Source organism: Martes martes (genome assembly GCF_963455335.1).
Source record: "Martes martes genome assembly, chromosome: 17".
Classification (NCBI taxonomy): Eukaryota; Metazoa; Chordata; class Mammalia; order Carnivora; family Mustelidae; genus Martes; species Martes martes.
Genome location: NC_137905.1, coordinates 13,602,505 through 13,625,303, shown reverse-complemented (window position 1 = coordinate 13,625,303; position 22,799 = coordinate 13,602,505). Strand labels below are relative to the sequence as shown.

The following is a 22,799-nucleotide window of genomic DNA, read 5'->3' as shown; positions in this document are numbered from 1 at the left end:
AACATATAATGTATTTTTATCCCCAGGGGTACAGGTCTGTGAATCACCAGGTTTACACATTTCACAGCACTCATCATAGCACATACCCTCCACAATATCCATATCCCCACCACCCTCTCCCATCCCCCCTCCCCCCAGCAACCCTCAGTCTGTTTTTTGAGATTGAGTCTTTTATGGTTTGTCTCCCTCCCTATCCCATCTTCTTTCATTTTTTCTTTTCATACCCCCCCAATCCCCCCACATCGCATCTCTACTTCCTCATATCAGGGAGATCATATGATAGTTGTCTTTCTCCGATTGACTTATTTCACTAAGCATGATACCCTCTAGTTCCATCCACATCGTCGCAAATGGCAAGAGTTCATTTCTTTTGATGGCTGCATAGTATTCCATTGTGTATATATACCACCTCTTCTTTATCCATTCATCTGTTGATGAACATCTAGGTTCTTTCCATAGTTTGGCTATTGTGGACATTGCTGCTATAAACATTCGAGTGCACATGCCCCTTCGGAGCACCACCTTTGTATCTTTACAAACTACCCAGTAGTGCAATCGCTGGGTCATGGGATAGCTCTATTTTCAGTTTTTTGAGGAACCTCCACACTGTTTTCCAGAGTGGTTGCACCAGCTTGCATTCCCACCAACAGTGTAGGAGGGTTCCCCTCTCTCTGCATCCTCGCCAGCATCTGTCATTTCTTGACTTGTTAATTTTAGCCATTCTGACTGATGTGAGGTTGTATCTCATTGTGGTTTTGATTTGTATTTCCCTGTGGTTTTGATTTGTATGTTTTGATTTGTATTTGATTTGCCGAGTGATGTGGAGCATTTTTTCATGTGTCTGTTGGCCATCTGGATGTCTTCTTTGCAGAAATGTCTGTTCATGTCCTCTGCCCATTTCTTGATTGGATTATTTGTTCTTTGGGTGTTGAGTTTGCTAAGCTCTTTATAGATTTTGGATACTAGCCCTTTATCTGATATGTCATTTGCAAATATCTTCTCCCATTCTGTCGTTGTCTTTTGGTTTTGTTAACTGTTTCCTTTGCTGTGCAAAAGCTTTTGATCTTGATGAAATCCCAGTAGTTCATTTTTGCCCTTGCTTCTGTTGTCTTTGGCGATGTTCCTAGGAAGAAGTTGCTGCGGTTGAGGTCAAAGAGGTTGCTGCCTGCATTCTCCTCAAGGATTTTGATGGCTTCCTTTCTCACATTGAGGTCCTTCATCCATTTTTAGTCTATTTTCATGTGTGGTGTAAGGAAATAGTCCAATGTCATTTTTCTGCATGTGGCTGTCCAATTTTCCCAGCACCATTTGTTGAAGAGGCTGTCTTTTTTCCATTGGACATTCCTTCCTCCTTTGTCGAAGATTAGTTGACCATAGAGTTGAGGGTCTTTTTCTGGTCTCTCTATTCTGTTCCACTGATCTATGTGTCTGTTTTTGTGCTAGTACCGTACTGTCTTGATGATGACAGCTTTGTAATAGAGCTTGAAGTCCGAAATTGTGATGCCACCAACTTTGGCTTTCTTTTTCAATATTCCTTTGGCTATTCGAGGTCTTTTCTGGTTCCATATAAATTTTAGGATTACTTGTTCTATTTCTTTGAAAAAAATGGATGGGATTTTGGTAGGGATTGCATTAAATGTGTAGATTGCTTTAGGTAGAATAGACATTTTCACAATATTTGTTCTTCCAATCCATGAGCATGGAACATTTTTCCATTTCTCTGTGTCTTCCTCAATTTCTTTCATGAATACTTTATAGTTTTCTGAGTGTAGATTCTTTGCCTCTTTGGTTAGGTTTATTCTTAGGTATCTTATGGTTTTGGGTGCAATTGAAAATGGGACTGACTCCTCAATTTCTCTTTCTTCTGTCTTGTTGTTAGTGTAGAGAAATGCAACTGATTTCTGTGCATTGACTTTATATCCTGACACTTTACTGAATTCTTGTACAAGTTCTAGCAGTTTTGGAGTGGAGCCTTTTGGGTTTTCCACGTATAGTATCATATCATCAGATGTTTTATTTTATGGATAACTAAACTGAGTACAGATTTGAAGTCATCTCATTACTCTGTCCTGATCTGATTCTCATGGCTTCTCAGAGGAGCTGTGTTTGGTTCATTTTTATGGAATTTTTACATATTTATCTATAAATCATATGTTATTGTCCCGAGTAGTTTTTTTTTTAAAAAGAGTATTTATTTATTTATTTATTTGAGAAAGAGAGCATGAGAGAGGGCCCAGAGAGAGGAGCAGAGGGGGAGGGAGAGAGACAAGCATCTCCATGCTGAGTGAAGAGCCTCACATGAGGCTCGATCTCATGACCCTGAAATCATGACCTAAGCTGAAACCAAGAGTCAGCCACTTAACCAACTGAGCCACCCAGGCACTCTGTTTGAGTAGTTTTAAACTTCACATAAATGATATCATACAGTATATACCATTTCCCAACCTGGCTTTTTCATTCAACACTACATTTTGAAGATCTAAACGCATAGATCCATATAGCTCTGATTCATTTTAACTAATGCAACACACTCCAGCATGTGAACATGCTATAATCTGTTCTTCTATTGGATATTAGGATGTTCTTCTTAGTTTTCTGCTATTACGAACAATTCCACAATGAGTATCTCTGTATATGTCTTGTGCAGCTGTAGGAGATTTTCTTTAAGAAGTGAAATTGCAGAGTTATATGTCAGGAGTATATTGGGCTTTCCTGGAAACTAAATTGGTCAGTCATATGGTTGTACTAATTTGTATTTTCATCAGCATTATATGGAAATTCTTGTTTTCCCACATCCTTACAACATAGTTCCAAAATAGCATTGCCAAACTATTTGATTTTTGTTAATCTGATGGTTATGAAATAGTATTTTATTTTATATTTCTCTCATTAGTAGTGTTACCTTGCAGCTTTACCATGTTTCCTGAAGACCCTATAATCCTTTCTTATGTTAAACTTTTGGATAATTAATGTATTCATGTGTTCAAAAATTAAAGCAATATCTTAAAAATATGTATTGAAAGGTGTCATTTCTACTTTGCCTCATTCACCCCACCCAGCTCTTATTTTATTCTGGTGTTTTGTGCACATAGATGCAAACATGAATGCAGATTCTTATTTTCCCTCCTTACCTAAAAATAACATACTATGTGAATTGTTCTAAACCTTACTTTTTCCACTTAATCATATATCCTAGAGATCTTTCTGTATCACCCTGTACTTGTACACCTGCATGGCATTCCCCTTTTAGGTGTAGCACAGATAATTTAGCCAGTCTTCTCTTGGTGGGTACTTCGGCTGTTTCTTCTCTGTTGTTACTAAGGTCAGTGTTTTAATGAATACTCTTGATCTTGTTCTCACTGGTCAACAGGATAAATTCCTAGAAGAGGGCCAGAGGATAAGTTATTTTGCAAGCTTGATAGATATTTTAATCTGTGTCACCCAACTCACTCCATGAGGGAGGAAGAATGCACCACTTTGCATTCCCATGGCAACAGATTATGTTCTCAAACTTTTATTGTACCCAATGTGTTTGGGGGAATGGTATATAGATACATCTTTAGTTGTGTCACTTTTATTATGAGAGAAGTTGAGCATCTTTTAACACATATAGGGGGCCTGTATATTTCTTTTGTTACAACTCTCTTCTATTCTTGTCCTGGATTGTCAATATTGATTTCTAAGACTTATTTACATATTTGGGGATTTAATTTATTTGTTTTAGATATGAGTTGTAAATATTTTGACCACTTTTTCTTTTGTTTTTACTTAAGTTTTCATAGCATTCAAAATTTCTTTTTTCTTTTCTTCTTCTTCTTCTTTTTTTTTTTTTTTTTAAGTAGGTTCCACACCCAATGTGGAGCCCAGTGCAGGACCTGAACTCACAACCCTGAGACCAAGACCTGAGCTGAGATCATGAGTCAGACACTTAACCAACTGAGGCACCCAGGCCCCCCAAATTTCTTTTTTCCTTTTTATGTAATAACATTTCTTAATATTTTTTAGAGGAATATGGATTTTGAGACATGGTTAGAAAACTTTCTCCTCAAAAGTTACAAAAAAGTTTTCATGTGTATTATTCTACTTTTATGGTTTCATATTAAACACTTAAATATTTTATTCATTTGGCATTTATTCTGTTGCTAGATGGGAGATATGTTTTCTCATATGGCTACTAGGTTGTCCCAATAGTGCTTTTTTTGTTTAAAGTTTATTCTTATACCAATGATTTGAGATGCTGCCTTTATACTATAATAAATTCTAGCATGTATTTGGGCCTGTTTTGACTTTTTATTCTATTCCATCAGTCTTTCTTTTAAAGCTGTCTTAATTACTGAGGCTTTATACTATGTTTTAATTCTACCAGTTCCCAAAGGATAATGACAATAATTCACAGCTCATAAAGCTCAGCAAACCCTTTTTAGTTCGAATATTGCTGGAAACTAAAGCAAAAAGAATGTCATAAAAGGAGTCAGAAGAAAAAAACACACATTACTTAAATGGCACACTAATAATGCTGACTGCAAAGTTTTCAGCTGAAATTATGGAAACCGGAAGACAGTAATGTGATATTATTCAAGTGCTGCAAGAAAAACAGTGCTAATTTACCATTCTTTACCTATTCCTAAAAATGAAGATAAAACAAAAATGTTTGTAGACAAACGAAGTCTGAAAAACTATAAATTCTGGTTTGGCATTGTTTCCCCCTTCATCACATTGAAGAACCATTCCATTTTTCTTTTAGTTTCCATTGTTTCATTTGAAAAGTTAGCTGTAATTCTAACCATGGGTCCTTGGAAGATAATATGCCTTTTCCTCTAACTGCTTTTAGGACTTTCCCCTTTGTCTTTGATTTTCTTTAGTTTCACTACAATATATTCATATATTTAAGTTTCTCCACTTGACATTCATTTGGGCTTTTTGAATTGTAAACTGATGCCTTCAATCAACCATAGAAAACTCTTAACCCTCATCTCTTGAAATATTGTCTTTGCTTCATTATATCTTTCCTCTCCTTCTGACTTTCCAATTTGCGTACTATTTTACTCATTCGTTCATTTTTCATGTAATTTTTTTCTTCATATTGCCTTTTGTATTTTCTGAACCATGGTCCATTTCACTATTTTTTTCATAAAATTATTAAAATTCTTTTATTAATCTTATTCTTAGAGATTTAAAAATTTAGGTGATTTTATTTTATTTCTATAAGAGCCTAGTATGGCTCTTGTTCAAGTTTTCTAGGTCTTTGATTTCCCACTCCTTGGATATAGCTCCAAGGTCATCCTTTGTTTCTTTAGACACAGTTGGTTTACAGTCTGTATGTGATGATTCTAGTATATAATAATTTGTTAATCTCTTTTTGTCTTTCTTACATTTGCCAGTTCAAACAAATGGAGTTTTGTTTCTTTGCATGTCTGGTTATGTTTGAATGTGTATTTTAAAAAATGTTGAAAATTTGAAATTTTGGATATAAGTACTTTCCTCCAAAGAGAAGTGTGTTACTCCTGCTAGGTTTCTGAGAGTGAAACCAGTCCAGGATCACCAAATCCAAGGACTGAAATTCTCTTCAATCACAGACAATTCCAGCATAGTATTTAATTCTGAATTAGGGCTAGTCTGCTTCTAATTCAAACTCATCTTGAGGGTACAGTCCTTTGAGGATAAGTTGTTGTGGAGAAAGTCTTTTTGTTTGTTTTAAGTCTCCCTTTCTTTAGACTTAGGGTTTTGATTTCCATCCTTCCTGCCTGCACAGGAATAGCTCAGCATTGCCAAGAGTACCATATCCATGGATCAAAACTTTCTTCCATGCTCAATGATCTCTTTGGTCCTTTTTTTGTTTAATTTTGGCCTGGTAGTTCTTTAATGTGACAGTAGTTCTGAAGTGACTTTAAGAAGATGTTTGTTCATATTTTGTCCAGATTTTTAAGTTATTTTAGCAGAAAAGCCCATTAACTTAACCTACCTTATCTTTGCTAGAAAAAGAAAATTAGCTATGTCTCATTTTAAATAGTACATCAAGCCAGACCTATTTATGGTCTCCTTAGTTTCTTTAAGAAAGGTGCTACTTTTAAAGGGAAGGTGGAAGTTGAGTTTCAAAATGTAATTTTAAAATATATAAACTTATTTTTAAAAGCCATAAAGAAAAGAGTTGGACTACAGAAAGACTAAGAGAAAAGAGACTTAACTTGGAAAAAAAGTCATACAGAAATTCAAATATCTAATTGAGGAAAAAATTGCAACATGAGTAACAAAGAGCTAATTTTTTAATATCAAAAAAGTCTCACAAATCAATATGAAAAAGGTAAACTTCTCAAAAGGAAATGAACAAGGCTATAAAAGACATCTCACAGAAAAAGGTGTTTTAAAGTTCTTTAATCTATGAGAAGATGTTCAACATCATTCATAATTAAGACTATGCAAATTAAAACAATGATTTCTCACTTATCATATTATTAAGCTTAGCTCATCAGAAAGTTTAAACGTTGTCAAGAGTACATACCTTGATTTGGGAAGGGAGTACATGAAAATATTAACAGCTCTTACCTTTGAAAGGCTGGCCTAAGATTGAGTGAAGGGGAGAAGACATTTTATTTTTACAGTGTATGCTTTTATGGTATTTGAATGTGTATTTAAAAAATACATTTTTAAATAAAAGTTTAAAATTTTAGGGGCACCTGGGTGGCTCAGTGGGTTGAAGCCTCTGCCTTCGGCTCGGGTCATGATCCCAGGGTTTTGGGATCGAGCCCCACGTCGGGCTCTCTGCTCAGCAGGGAGCCTGCTTCCTCCTCTCTCTCTGCCTGCCTCTCTGCCTACTTGTGATTTCTGTCTGTCAAATAAATAAATAAAATCTTAAAAAAAAAAGTTTAAAATTTTAGAGTCAAATGCCTGGATACTTTCTTCTGTGTTCAAAGCTTTTCTGTGTTTAAAGTGATAGCGCATAAAGGATGTTTGCACTGTATAAAGCATTATTAATTTACTAAGTGCCTGCTTGGTTAATACAATAGTGAATGGAGCAGAAATGTTTGCTAAAAAATAAGGTACAAGTGCTTATGCTTTTTGGGTTCTGATTAAACTTAGAGCAGCACAGGTTGTTCCTGGTGTTTAAGTATTTCCTTTTTCTACTCTGATGTCAGAGTGAGGCACCCTTGTGACATTGCAGAGATCAGGTAGAACATAGTTTGTATGTTTGTATCTTCTTGGAAGCCCAAGGGGCCTCATGTTTTACCTAGAATCAAGGGAATTGGTGCATCTTGAATGAAATCGGGAACTTAAATTACTATGCTGAATAAAGGTGTTCTTAATATTAAGATTTTTAAAATTTACACATAGCTTTGTTCTTAATATTTTATTTTCTTTCTGTGTAACTACTACCTAGATATAGTATGTGTATGTTTTGTTTGTTTTAATTACTGTTTAAGAAAGTGATTCCTTTTAAATAGTTGTATGTTTTTTGTTTTTTTTAACTAATGAAGTTATTAATTCTTTTTTTTTTTTTTTTTTTTTTAGATTTTATTTATTTGACAGAGAGAGACACAGTGAGAGAGGGAACAGAAGCAGGGGGAGTGGGAGAGGGAGAAGTAGGCTTCCCACCGAGCAGGAAGCCAGATGTGGGGTTTGATCCCAGGACCCTGGGATCATGACTCGAGCCAAAGGTAGAGGCTTAACCCACTGAGCCACCCAGGCACCCCTAATTCTTTCTTTCCGATCCCCTTTGGATTGGACTTAGATCCTTGCATGCTCCAAGTATATCTCTTCCTAGATATACTTGGAGGTACAGTTACTTTAAGAATCAGAATGCCAGCTCATGCTTGGGATAAAGAAGAGGCAAATGGTTAATTTCTCGAACACAGGTACCCTTGTGGTCAGGCTATAGGATTTAAAAATATTACCAAGAAGGGGCACATAGGTGTTTCAGTCGATTAAGTATCTGACTCTTGGTTTTGGCTCAGGTCATGATCTCAGGGTCCTGAGATGGAGCCCAGCGCTGCCAGAGTCTGCCTGTCCGTTTCCCCCTGCTCCTTCCTGTGTGCTCGCTCTCTCTCTCGAGAGAGACTATATAAATAAAATATTCTAAAAAATTACAAAGAAGAAAATGTAACGCCCACCCTAACAATTTGTATGGTTTTTACAGTGACCAAATAAGATAGTTTGAGTCTCCATAACTTCACCAAACATAATAGTCAAGTTTTCTGATCATGTCTGATCTCTGGATTGATTGCGGGGTGGGGGGAGCAGAGAATGAAATGTCTAATGCTTGTCCCGTAACTTCACCTTGGGGAAAAAGTGACCTAGTAGTCATTCTAGAATAAATCTCAAAGTGTGTTTGTACTTTGTTAATTTCTAGGTGAAAAAGTCTTTTTATCTCTGTATGGAGCTGCCATAGACATGAATATAAGGCTGGACAGGAACTCCTTGATCCTTGAGAAAACCTACATATCTCTGTCCAGTCAGCGAATTATAACTATTCACAACCGCAGTAACATCATTGCCCACTTCCAGTGGAAGATATTTGCTACCCAGGAAGAAGAAGACAGAGAAAAGTATAGGTTTGTAAGAAAACTCACCATTATGCTGTAATCTGGGGGAACTCAAAGCTCACTTATCATGAAAAATCTGAGACTTTTGTGGTAAGTTTTTAATGAACTCAAATAAGGTCAGATTTTTATAACTTGGTTCTGGTGTATGATGCTCCTTTTTTCATTTAAAGAACTTGAATTGAGCTATTTGGAACATAGTGTTGTCCACCCACGGTTAATCTTAACCTAGGTATAATTTATTAGTGGCTAAACTCCTAGATTTTTAAGACCAAATATATAATTTTTCACTAGTCTCTCAAAACCAACCTAAAGGACTGTATTTTGTTTCATAAACCTAATCAGATTGGTCAGATTTCATGGTTTCTAAAAATAATCTCCTTTGGATTGGGATCAATGTGGATTTTTTTTTCATGAGGAGATATTTCCAGAAAATATGAAGAACGAGGAACAAGAAGGGCTTAGATATGATGGCTTTTATATTCTCAGCTTTAGTAACATTGCTCAATCCCTGCTAACCATATAATTTAATGATTTCTTGTTGGTATCTTTAATCTTTTCCTTTTTAAAATACTTTAGGCAGGGGAGAAAATTAATAAAGTGGCAAGCCAAACTCTTTTAACTAATCTCATCACTGTTAAATTTTGAATATTTCTTTTTACTGAATCTATCCCTGCCTCTTCTAAAGTCCATTTTCATTTTTATCTCCTTCCACCCTCCCTGAATTAGCGCTTTTGCTGCTTTCATTGGACTTCGTTTCAGCCTTTTTTATTTGCCTCTCCATTTTCATTAAAGATTAGCCCTGGGAAGCTTCAAAGCTTTGTTTAAAACCAAGTTAGTATGTGATAAAAATAAAAGTCTTAGGTCCACGGAAACCGGGCAGAAATCCCCCAGTGTTCTGTCCCTAATTGAATCAGAAGGAGCTGTGACAATGGCGGGACCCAGTGGACCAGAAGCTTTATCATTCAGACAATGAGCTTTAATCACTGGATTACCACTGTGCCATCTTTAAAAAGTGAGAAAAGAAAAGCCTTTCCTGCCTCAAAACTTCAGTTCGCCTCATAGCATAGAAATACCAGTAGTTCAAAAGGCAAGAGAAAACTGCTTATCCACTGCTTCATCTGTCCCGATTCCCTCATTCATGAGTGTCCCAACAATAAGAATGGTCCAAGCATGCTTAAAAAGGAAATAGGAGAGCAGGTACAAACGAAGAAATTCCAGCAAACACAGTGTTTCAATATCCTGCTTGTCCTGCGGGCATAATCTTTTGGGGAGCATGGGTACACACTGTCAGAAGGAAAGCCAGCTTTACCTTCAACTTTGTGCATTTGACTATATGTCTAACCCATGCCTGATGCCAGGGCAACGTCCAAAAGTGTTTAAGGAAGTTAATTTCAACAGTGAAACTCACGAAACACTTAAACCAATAATTATCAGAGATGCCAGGGACAGAGAATGTAATTTCAATGACGCCTGGATAGACATTTTTTTCTTTTATTCCTCTACTCTTTGTCTCTTTCATATCATCCTGAGGCTTCTTTTTCCTTTTCTCTTGTGTTTTCTTTCTTTCACTATCTTTCGTGCTCTCTTAGTTCCTATAGAATTTTTTTTTTGTAGCAAAGGAATAATATGCAATAACATTTTCATAATCGTGATTGGCAGCCTACTTTGATCATCTAGGATTTTGCCGTTCCATTAAACAATGAATGTGAAAAGTGGCTTCAGATGACTAAATAAGAATACTTCCATTTTCACTTTGGGTGACAAATGGCAACACGACTCATGCTTCTCCAAACTGGATTGGTTGATCTAAGTGCAGACGTTACTGAATACGCTGCTCTTTACCTTCTCCCTCTGCCTTTCCTCGGCCCAGATGGCCAGGGCAAGAGGGGAAAGAGAGTTAGAGGGGAACTAGGCCGTTTATGCCTAATTTCTTAGTTGGCCAGGTTGTCTTTTCTGTTTTATGCCTCTCTTGTTCCTTGTTCTATCCCCAGCCATGCCATAACTTTTGTATTTTTTAATGTATTTTTTAAATTGAAGTTCATGTTATTAGTCATGAATTCTTGTCCTGGACATAATTGGAGATGGAATGCCTATCCTCTCAAAAATCAAGACAAATACAGAGAGGTTTGCCTTTTACTGAAGGCAGTTTGGTCCTCAGTTTGGTCCTCAACTTGGAACAGAGAGGATCTGCTCTAAATGCGTTCATGCATACTTTGCAAGAATAAAGTTTCCCTTTGGAACTCCTCAAGGACCCAAGACTTGTTCTATACAAGAACTCCTAGAGTCCTCAGTGGAACCCCCCACAAAGTTGTCAGCATGGATTTATTCCTCAACTTTCAGGTACAGGAAGTGACGTGTTTCTCTAGATAGACCAAGTTTTAATGAGCTTTGAGCCTGCCACCCAGCGAAGAGTAAATGTAATCATAGTTGTGTTTGGGAGTCCCTTCTCTTCCTCAGGGTGATGCAAGAATCCTCAGACTTGGACGGTAACTTGGTAAACAGGAAGGCAGACCCAGTCTTCAATTTAGAATAGTCATCACAGAGTTGCTTGGTGTCCAGGGTCACCTGGTCTGTTTGAAGATGGATGACTTCATCTTTTTTATGCCAACTGTGGACATGAGAATATTTCTCTCTTGAAGGCCAAAGCTCTTAATTTTTAATCTCCTCAGCATCCAGGTACACTTCTTGGGGGCACTGCAAAGGAGCAGGGTCTCTAGCACCTCAGTATAAGGATGCATTTACTGGTCCAGTGCTACTGTACCTGAGGCACAAGGTTTTCCCATTCCTTATAATGCATAGGCTGAACAGGACTTGATGCCTGAATGTGGCTACCAGACCATTTGTAAAACAGGTTAAATCCATGGTTTTACTGAGAAAGAGGGCTAGTGTGTGGTTTTGCTGTCTGATGAAAGGTTTCCTCATCTGTAAATCAGAAGCACCTCTGAATGTCAGAGACCATGAAGAGCAGCAGGACAAGATGGCCCAACGGTGGACCGAGGGTTAGATGAGCCCTTGCTGGAGTCAGCTCAGCTCAAGGTGTTTCACGTTCCCTTCTTAGACTCACAGCCTTGGTTCCAGTTCTCAAATCAGAGGGCAAAGAGGAAGACGTACAGTGCATCACCACCCCCTTTGCATTATGTGGCTGTAAGGGATTCATGGGCCCCAGCAGTGTGGGAGAAGAGCATTTGGGAATTTTTGTTTCATTCTCTCTTCTGTCGTGAGGTTTGAGTTAATCATACTCATCAGTTCATGCAGCATTATCATCCTTGGTCCATATAAGACATTTTATTTCTACACCACACTCCCAAGAACCCCCTCAAGAAATAGAAGGTTTATGATTCCCATTATTTGTTTAAAAATTTTTTCAGTCTCTCACATCAAATTTACCCACACCTGTTAGTATTACAGCAAGCACTTCAGTGAACATCTTTCTGGCTGTGTCATTGCTTATATCCATGATTGGTTTCTTCAGGATATATTCCCAAAGATAGGGGTCATAAATTCCACTCACAGGAGTAAGTGGTTTCCTTTCTTTCTGTGAACTGACTTCTCTTTACTTGATGTGCTCAGCCCAGCAGTGTAGAAGGACTGCTGCTCTGGTTACCTTGGACACTGCTTTCCAGCTAACAATGAAGAGAAAGCACAGGGTGCTTTCTTCCCGGGACACAGAACACATTAAACCCATTTCTTTGACTTCTTTATCTTCTGTGACCAAAGGGCCCTGAGTGCTAAGTCATTAAAAAGAGCTGTTTGGTGTTGCTGAACATAATTGTCTGCATGAAGTCGTTTAGGAAGTAGTTGGGGCTGGGACAGGAATTCAGCAACGCCAGGTTCTTACTGAGCACTCACTTAACTGAATAAATTGTCTCTCACCAGTGGCAATATCAGGAAAATGGTGAGAAAATGGTCCTATGTCCTGGGAGGAGATAAAATCCAGTCTTCAAGGTACAGATGAAGTAACAGGTCCTAAGGGTAATGTGAACACAACCGTGGTGAGGACAGTGAGGAAAGGGTTGGGGAAGGCTGCTTTTCTGACTTATCACAATGGATACCAAGAGCTAGAAAGAGAGAAAAAAGGAGGTGTCTTGAGGTGTGGTTTGAGCATTTTATAAGCTTGAGAGATTGATCGTTACTTATGACTGACCTAGGGAGAAAATAGTATTTATGAAGTACCTGCTTTGTCCCAGGAACTGTCAGGTCCTTCTTCACATTTTATCCTCAACACATCTTTATGAGGGAGGAGCTCCTGTTATCTCTGTTGGATAGATGAAGGCACTGAGGCTGGGAGGAATTCTGGAACCTCCAAAGTCATAGAGCTAGTAAATGGTAGCAGAATCAACATCCAAGCCTAGTCCTTGCTGGTTTCAGATTCTGTTCTCCAGGTAACTAACAGCTGAGAAAGTATTAGAGCTAAGTAAGTCTAAAAAGGAAAAAAAAATTGTATTTCAAGTGTGAGAGGCAGGGTAGATATTATTTAAAAAGCAGCCTGGAAAACACAATTATCTAAAAGAAAATATTTGTCTAAATATACATGAGGGTTCAGTAATAAGCAAATGGGCATTGAGTAGAACAGGAAGCCCAGGAGGACTTGTTGAAGGAAGTGACTAAAGGTGAGCAAACGGATGCTCTTGAGAGGATGAAGTCCAAGGTCACTCAGCTCATATGTTACAGACTTACAGCAAAAAAGGACCGCCTCAGCGTGATGGGCGAGACCACTTCCAGGAGGATGGACTGGAGGGGAACACTTTACAGTGTTCTTCATGGGAGTACCAAAACGAGTCTCACATTTCCTGTATTTTCTTTAGGGTCTGTGATGACCTGAGCAAAGAGGAAAAGAATGAGACCGATGAGTTTCTTGAAGAGTGCATTATCGATCCTTCACTCCGAGAACGTCTTTCCATCCTCTCCCGCACCTTTGAGAATCAGAGGAGGCTGGTGCAGGCAGACAGCATGCTCTTCTTGAGTAACATTTTCACTATTGAGCCCCTGGTGAGCACATAAATAAAATCTGACCATACAATAAACATATATGGGGGCACAGGGCTTATTTTGATAAAAGTACTCACTCTGGGATTGATACTGAGTTCTGGGAACATAAAGATTTCAGCTGAAAGCCTCACATCGTTATGAGACACTGAATGAAGGCTAACGGTAAGAATGCTCACAGGTCACATTCATAGGTCATACATTTTCCCCCCCAATTGCTGTGTTAAACATCTCATATGTGTTACTCAATTTATCTTGTTTATATATGTGTTATCTTACAACAACCTTATAAGATATAATCAGTTCTGCATTCTACAGATGAGGAAATTAAGACTTAGAAAAATTCGATAACCTGCTCTAAGCCAAGTAGTGTCTGCATTTAGAAGTGTAGCCCTGACCAGCCTGACTCTAGGGCAGATTTCCTCAACCTCTGCACTGTTGACCTCTGGAGCTAGATAATTCTTTGTCCTGTACATGGTAAGATGTTTAATAGCATTCCTGACCTTTACCCACCAGATGCTAATTGTGACAGCCCAAACTGTCTCCGGCCATTGTCACATGTTCCCTTGGCAGGCAAAATCACTTGGGTTGAGAAGTACTTTGTTCTTAATTCACTCAATAAATACTTACTGACTGTATGTTCTATCTTAGGGACTATGTGTGAACAAGGCATGAGTGAACAAAACAGACTTAGTCCTCAACCTCACTGGTGAGGGCTGGGCCAGACCTAGAACAGGGTTGTTCTGATTCTACAGAACCAACTCTTGACCACATTCCCTACTGCTTCAAAATGAAAGTAGCTAATACCTTCTATATTTACTATGTGGTAGGCACTGTGCATGACCTTACATCCAACAAGTGTAGAGTGATAGGAGGGTGAAGATAGCAATAGAAGTTGAGAAAGCCTTGGGGTGCTTGGGTGGCTCAGTTGGTTAAGGTTCTGGCTCTTGATTTTGGCTCAGGTCATGATCTCAGGATCATGAGATCGAGCCCCATGTCTGGCTCTACATTGGGCTCCACACTGGGCATAGATGCTGCTTAAGATTCTCTCTCTCCCTTTCCATCTGCCCATCCCCCTCTGCTCATTTGCTGCATGCTCACTCTCTCTCGCTCACTCTCTCTCAAGAAGTAGTAGTAGTAGTAGTAGTAGTAGTAGTAGTAGTAGTAGTAGAGAAAGCCCAAAGCTAATTGGAGCTGCTGGATTGTCACTTCCAAACCATCTGGAGAGAAGACATGGGCACATGGACACATTAGAATGCAAGTTTACTGGTGGGAAATGCCACTGACTTGTGGAGACCTGTTTTCCTTATGTCTGTGCTTCCAAACTGTTTTTAAAGGATAGAAGATAGGGGCACCTGGGTGGCTCAGTGAGTTAAAGCCTCTGCCTTCGGCTCAGGTCGTAATCCCAGGGTCCTGGGATCGAGCCCCACATCGGGCTCTCTGCTCGGCAGGGAGCCTGCTTCCCCCTCCCTCTCTGCCTACTTATGACCTCTCTCTCTCTCTGTCAAATAAATAAAAAATATCTTTAAAAAAAAGGATAGAAGATAGAAAGGGGATTCCATAGCTGAGAAAGTTTCACAGACAGGGGTTTCAATATTTTTTGAAAGGTTTTGAAAGATGTCTAAGTTTTTAATATGATAATGTGCGTTATAATTTCCAAGAGAGAGCCTTCTCCTTGGAGACATGCTTTGGGACTATTGTTTTGCAGGATCTGCTGTGTGAATGTCTGGTAAAGATAGTCAGTATACTAGTTCAGAGGTTGAGGTAATTATCATAGGCCAAATTAGAGAAGGTTTCTTGGGAGAAGAGCCTTCAGTTAGGTCTTTCAGGACAGGGCTTTTGAAAAACAAAATGGGGGATGTGTATGGCATGGATAATTCAAGGCTCCAGGAATAGATCAGTTTGCTTGAAGTAAGGGGTTGATGTGAGTAGTAAGGTTGGAGATAGGACTTGAGGCTAAATTTTCTCTCACCTCAGAAGACTGTCCAGGGCTCAATTAAGCAAAGGGGTCTTCAGATATGATGGGCTAGACCAGCAAGAGGTTAAAACAAGACTAACATGTAGTCTTGGGAGAACAGGACAGGTGCCTGTGATAACAGGTCAAGCCAGAATATGTTAGGAAGGCATTATAAGTCCAAGCAAGCCAAGGCTGAGCTGGACAGAGGCAGGGAGGAGCAGTCAGTCATGGTAATCTTAGACATGCTGGTAAGTCCAGAGCATAGAAGTCTAAGATTTTTCCCAGCTGGTACGGGAGATCTGGACTGATGACTGCTGTTCTGTTTGTCCTAGCCTTCTGGGAATGAATAGCTCTGGGATGGCAAACATTGGTGGTCAGGAGTGGGTGAGAGGACCCCAGGAGAGTTTCGTACATTTTCAATTCAGAAAGTAGAAAGACTAGGGTTACCTCAGATTTACTTTTCTTCATGAGCTCTTCCATAACTTAAAGCTTCTTATGGAGACTGCAGAGATACATGTGTGTTAAAATGTGGTATTTAATATGATTGCTTTTGAACTCTAGATAGGAACTGAATTGGGCGTTATTATCACGAGGCATCTTTTCACCATTAGGAAGAAAAAAAATTTTTTTTAATAGGGATATAAAGAAGTGGTATCTTTCAAATAAATGAGACTAATTTTGTTTATATTGTGTGAAAAAAAAATCACTGAAAACAGGAAGGGGATAATATTCACTTAGAATGCAAGTGGTGTTTATGGCATCTATAATGATTTTGGTTTTTCTGTATATGATTCTTCTTTTTTCTCATAATATTCACTAGCCAGTTCTTGACAATTTTTACAAAATGAAAATGAAGTCATGGAACTTCCTAGTGTCTTCTTAAAGTTATCCTGGTCAAAACAGCTGAACTCAGTGTCAGTAACAGTGAATTATTTATTAATGTTAAATCTCCCTTTTTTCTCCTCCTTCGAGATCCTAATGGTTTTATAGAAATGCATTTCTTGTGAATGTAATATAATCTTACCTGGTAAATTAATCTGAAGCTATTTGATAGGGAAATTTTTGCCATTTTATGAGCTTCCTGATGCAAATGTGAGCTATATGCATTTTCTGCTATTGAGGTTTTGGTCTTCTGATACAAGTAAATAAATGCTACAGTAGCTTTGGATGAGAGAGTTGGGAAAGGACTTACAGAAGAGACGAGACCTGAACTGAATTTTGGAGGAAGGGTAAGTGGAAAGGAAGGAGAATATTTCCAGCTGGGGAAATTGTGAAACTAAAATATTAAATAACAATGAATGGACCAGTTTTGCTAGGGCAGGTGGTCATGGAAAGATGGGAAGGCGAATAGAGGAAGGTCTGGGGTGCCTGGCCCAGCTGTTGAATGGTAGACTGTAGCCTCCTGCTTCCCGCAGTGTGCGTCTGCAAATACTGGGTCTGAGGGGGAGTAATGTGCATTCCTTGAAGAAAGGAAGTTCTGTGGTCAGAGAAATTTGAGAAACACTGGTTCAAGAGAAAAAGATTCTCCAGAGGGTAGAGTGCAAGCAGTATTTTTCCCCATGACCATAGACCCCCTTCTCCCACACAGCATGCCCAACGTATTGGAGGCTCACTGTGGGGTTTGCAGTAGGTGCATGATGTGTACAGATGTTTTAGAAATATTATCTGGGTAGCCACAAGTCGATCAAATTGGAGGAGGATGGATTGGGGCTGGGAGAGGGTACGGGTCAGGCGAAATGTGCGAGGGCAGGAAGTACCAGGGAAACTGAACGTCGCTGCAGGCAAGTTCAGGGTGATGTGTGAAGGTCATGCTGACCTGGATGGTCAGCCTGCTGATGGTTGGAAACCAAAGGAAATGGCAGATGTGGGAGATACTCAAAAGAAAGGCATTAAAGTGCTTTGTGATTGGTTGTTGAGGGCGAGACATGATGAGGAATCACATGTCTCCTCAGACCTGAACTAGAGTGGCTGGGAGAATATGATGTCTTTGATGGTAATTAGCAAATCAGGAGTCTTGGGTTTAATTCCTGGCTTAGCTAATAGCATATGTGACCTTAAACAAGCCATTTGATCTCTCTTGGCTTTGGTTGTCTTGTACACAAAAGGATGTTGGGGTAGGACACTTAGGTCCTTTTTGATTCACAAATTTTGATTCTCCAATTCGGTAACAAACTCTGAGCTCCTTAAGTTAAGGAGTGCCTTATCCTTATCTGTACCTCACACCGACCACCCTGCCAATAAATGGAGGGTGGAGGGAGGGAGGGAAGGAGGGAGAAAGGCAGGGAAAAAGGAAGGAATGGAAATCAGCAGATGATCATGAGTCTGGTTCTGAATATGTTGAATTTGAGACGACAATAGATGTCCAAAAAGTTTTGGAAATGCAGTGTTAAATATGTAGGAGAGGAATCAGAAGTGGAAGCAAGACTTATGACTATTATATAGAAGTCTTCATTGAGGGCATGCAAAGAAGATGGGAATTCTGAGAGCAGAGGGAACGAGGAAAATTGCAGAGGGCCCAAGACAGACCTGACATGCTCACCTTTGAGGAGCCTGCGAAGAGAGGAGAGGAGAGGCTGTAAATTCACAGAGCAGGATGGCTAAGAGGAGAAGCAGCCATCTGGGAGCACAGCAGCATATCTCACGTACCTTTCTATCCTATTGTGGCAAGTTCTTCACCGTTTTCTTCTGAGGTTTTCTTCTGAATCTTGCTCATGTATTAGATCAGCTATGCCAAATGGCCACTATTTAATTTCTGACAGATGAGCTATGCATCAGCGATTCATTTTTTGATTACAGTGTGATTCCTTTTAATTAGCTTCTTGATTATGAGTTGAGTTCACAGTAGAAGCAGGGAAGATTAAAACCAAGCAGTGTTACCTACTGATCTAAAAATCAATCTCAAATGGATACCCTATCCAAAAAAAAAATAAAAATAAAAATAAAAGGCAGATGTCAGGGCTTAGAGACCACCTTGCTTTCAGAAGGGTTCTTCAGCCTCTGTGTCCATTGAGGAAGGGCATTGTCTTCAGATGAAGTAAACTTAAAAAGGAAAAAAAAAACACCACAACTGTTACCTTAGGGTCTGGAAGGAAGTAAGAAATGATATGCTTATTCTGTCAGACCCACATCTAAATGTCTTGGCTCTTCCACGCATCACCTAAAACCAAGTTTAGTTTGGCCCTTACTGTGTTCTGTGCATATTGAATGTTTTACGGGAACATTGTTCCTATTCTAGAGGCTCTTGTAATTTAAAGCAAGTAGATTTAGGATCCAGATCAGTCACTGTCCCTAAAAGGCCCACACATAGTGATGAGTATGAATTTAATAAAGTCGTATTAATTTGATCATTTGAGAAGTAGTTTAACTCAATGCTGACCCAGATTCTAGAGCTGCAAGTTCTTATTCTCTTCTACCACCTGTTCACCACTTGGCCACTGGGTAGTTGCATTGTCTTAGCTTACTTTCTCCTCAATATGCTCATCGTATAACATTGCCATAGAGTCTGTTGTTCAAACCTGGAGTTATGCTGGCGTGCCTTGAGTATGTACTGATATGGTCTCAGAATGCAGAGGCAGGAGTTTGTCTTTTGAGAGACCCCAGAGGTGTTCACTGGCAGAGAAAGGGGGTAGACAGGGACCCAGAGTGACCACTGGGGTCACACAGGACAGATACAGGACAGAGGTCTGGAAGGATTTTTTTAAAATCTTGATAATTTATTGATCTTCTAGTGGTAGGCCATGATTATTGTTCTAGTCATAAATATATGTGGTATATTACTACTATTTATATCAAGTTCCTCATGTCAATTCTTTTGATAATGTCTCGGAATATTAACCTAGAATTTTCCATTTATGCCTTGCCTAGGGAAGGTACTGAGTTCTGCAGAATACTGATTATTTCTCAAGCTACCTGCGTCTGTGTATTTTTTCCCCCCACTTTGGAAAAAAATTGCAAAACTGAGTCTATTATGAATGTTTTGTGCCTTCCAGAAAAGCAAGTGGAATCGACTACTTTCAGAACTATAATATTCTATTTTACTAGATGGACTCTGGCTATACAGAATTTTGACAGTCTCATTATGTTATATCCTCTGCTTAGGTCTCTTGGGCACCCTGAGTGAGAGAGATTCAGAGACAAAAACCACAAATCTGAGAACCACGAGGCAGAAGAGTATCACAGGGCAAAAAAAGAATTAAGCTTTCAATTTCCATGGGTGTCTGGGAGTCCTCTGAGAAATCACAACACAGACGTGCTGGCCTTGTTTCTGGACTCTGGTACTCCTGGCTCAGGTCACACTTCTAAGATGTAGCAATTTTCTGAATATTGAACACTTGATATTTTCTCAAAAAGAGAGGCCTGGGAAAGTAAAGATATTTGCCCAAACTGATCCTAACTGATTGCCTGACATCGACGAGCAGGGCAAACATTCCCACTTCTGTTAGCAAATGTCTTTTCCATCAAAGAAAACTTCATCCCGTATCCCTAGGGAAGCTTTACCTTAATTTAACTAAGCCTCGGAAAGGGAGGGAAACTTGATCATTCCTTTATTACCATGTAAGTAATAGTAAACCATGCTTTGTCGTCACCTAAGCCTACAGAAAACATGCGGTTCAGCAATTCGGACTGATAGCAGAGCTCAAATTTAGTTTGCTTTATTTTTCCCAAATCGGCATAGCATGTAGGCTCAGCAGAACCAGGTTGGGTGGAAGCCCAGATCGCTACCAAAAGAGGAAAGATCTAGCTCTTTACTGCAAACCCCTTCCACTTCTTGTACCATTAGTCATGAGTCACACTGCAAACATGTGGGAGCTGACTCCTCGGAAATGGACACCAGAAGGGAGAAAGGAGGGCAGGAATCTGCTGAGAGCAAACTGTCCTTGACAAGTCACAGCTCTTCTGTCAGTATGATTTTCCATCCTTCAGCCTCCCTTTATTATTATTTGTCCTCTCTGATCCTTGCGCTCAGGCAAACCTTTTCCAGTCGTGCTGGTACGTCCTCTATTGTACTGGAGAGCCTTTGTAGGTCATGAAGTAAGTTAGCAGGCTTCACTGTTGAAAGAGACACGAATCTTGTCTCTCTACAGAAGGGCGTGAACATCACACACAACTGCCTTGGCTCCTAGAAAACCGCAGTGGAATTTTCACTGCATAGGGGTTGGGGTATCTCACTGAAGACAGAACACAACTTTAGTGAGACTTGCTCTGACAGATGGCCAGACCTTAGACCCCTCTCTTAGAAAGTTTGCTGGTCATTATTTTGAGATCAAAACTTTACTAAAATCAGTGTCTTGCCCCAGGAATTACAGTTGAGTAGAAAAGTCTCCTTGAATATCATGTGCCAACTCAGTCTTTTCTCTCAATGATAATTAGGGTAGTTTACCTTCAATGTGTTCGCTTCCATTTTTTTTTTCCTTATGACTCTTTGAGACAACTTCTACTTGCTCTAAGTGGTGATAAAGGGAGCCATGATTTCTCTTATTGATCTGGAAGATTCTAGAAGAAAAATTGTAGATGGCGAAACAGATTATAGTTTCTCATCAGTGCTTCTCTTTTTAATTGATTGATAGAAACTTAATTAAGAAGTTATTTTTATTCCCAAGAGAAATTTTACATTTTTTTCCTTGAATATGATAACACAGCTAAAGATATTTGTTTACGTAGTCAGGAATTTTTCCATTTTGGTGGAACATGATGAAATTCATCACACATTACACAGCTGCTCTTGAAATCATTTTTCACTGACCTTGTTCTGAACTGACTGCACCTTGACCCAACCAGGATAGCTTTATAAAGACCTTCCAATACATTTCTGAAGAGCTCCAACGCATGAATGTTGACTGTGTCGTCCAAAGGAGCCTCCTGTGAGTCACCTTCCAATGTACCTGCGCATATGAGCATACAGTGCCTCCTACTTTGTTCACCAGGTCCTCCTGGCCTCATCTAAGCCTGGTTATTAGTTGTAATGTTTTTAGATTTCTTCTGGCATTTTTTTTTAATGATGTGAGAAAGGTGAGGCCTGATCTTTTGTTATAATTGCAGGGGGTTCAGGAAATTAAAGAAAAATATATTATAAAATCCCAGTTCTTCCACTTATGGTTGGTGTGGTCTTAGGTGAGATACTTAACTTCTGTTTGGTTGTCTCATCTTTAAAATGGGGATAATACTTAACAAGATTGTAAAGTTTGAAGTGGATATTGTACATCGGTACTTACCACAGTGCTGGGAACATGAGCTCTCGGTTAATGGTTGCTGATACTATGATTTAGAGTTAGATCTGATTCGGTCTCATCAGATTAGGGAGTATGATTGGAAATTGTAGCATTAGAGTGGGAAACATTTAGATCACTCTTCTAAATTTAAGTTGGAGGTTAAAATGCAACTAATTAAATTGACAAATGTAGACATTAAGTCATCATTTATTTTCCAGATAAACCAAGTGGATTAAGTGTATTTGTAATTCTGTTCTTGCAGTTGGGTTCTGATTTTGCAAAATTTGCAAAAATAATCCTTCATTGGAAGGGAGGCAGTGAGGGATGAAGGAAGGAAGGAGGAGGGGAGATGAGTGATAGGTGGGAAGGAAGGTGATTTTTAAGATATTTTCTTTTTTATTTAAGGATTTTCATGGGAGATTTTTAAAAGAACCACTTTAGTCATTGTCATTGTAAGTTTTTAAGAAGATAATTTTAAAAGGACACTTTTCTCATGAAGGTATCCATCTCCTGTGATGAACTAGTGGCAGTGTGTCCATAGACATCTTACAGAAAGTCTTGGAACTGAATCCTTCAAGTCACTTGGTTGGTTGTAATTATTCCAGATGGAAAGATGAAGTTCCATTTCCAGAGATGTGTAATATTTGAGTAAAAGCTGCAATATGAGAGTTTGCTTTAGACCTAAAAACTTGATTCAAATTCAGAGTTCAATTTGAATTCAATTCAATTCAAAGCTGATTCCTTCTAGAAGACCACTTGATCAGTAAGTGAAATGCAGCTAGGGATCTGAGGAAAAAAACAAAACATTAAGACCAAAAAGGAAAATATTTGTAACATAACTGAAGGCCATTTTGACAATTATTTTCAACAAACAACAAAATAGTCACTTACAGATCATATCCTAGATACTCAGTCTTTCATTTAGAGTGGGAGAATAGACTTATGGGAGAGGAGTCATGCACAGAAGGAACACAGAGCAGCAGGGGTTCTGTGCCATGAGGCTGCTTTCCGAGGACCAGGAAGACAAGATATTAATGGCAGAGCAGGCAGGGAAAATTCTGAATGTTTTCCTTTTCAGAAAGAGACTTTAGAACTGAACGATAACAAAGG

The 22,799-nt window shown here is 39.0% G+C and overlaps 1 protein-coding gene across 2 annotated transcripts in view; it reads left to right on the top strand.

Annotated features, from left to right (window-relative positions):
- HYDIN (HYDIN axonemal central pair apparatus protein) overlaps window positions 1-22,799 on the top strand; it is a gene marked incomplete at both ends in the record, with an annotated part of 302,437 nt that overhangs the window by 42,099 nt on the left and 237,539 nt on the right. For both annotated transcript variants that reach the window (XM_080829076.1, XM_080829075.1), the window contains 2 exons: window positions 8,345-8,546; window positions 13,343-13,526. In XM_080829076.1, the coding sequence (XP_080685202.1) occupies window positions 8,345-8,546; window positions 13,343-13,526 (386 nt within the window). The remainder of the gene's footprint in view (window positions 1-8,344; window positions 8,547-13,342; window positions 13,527-22,799) is intronic.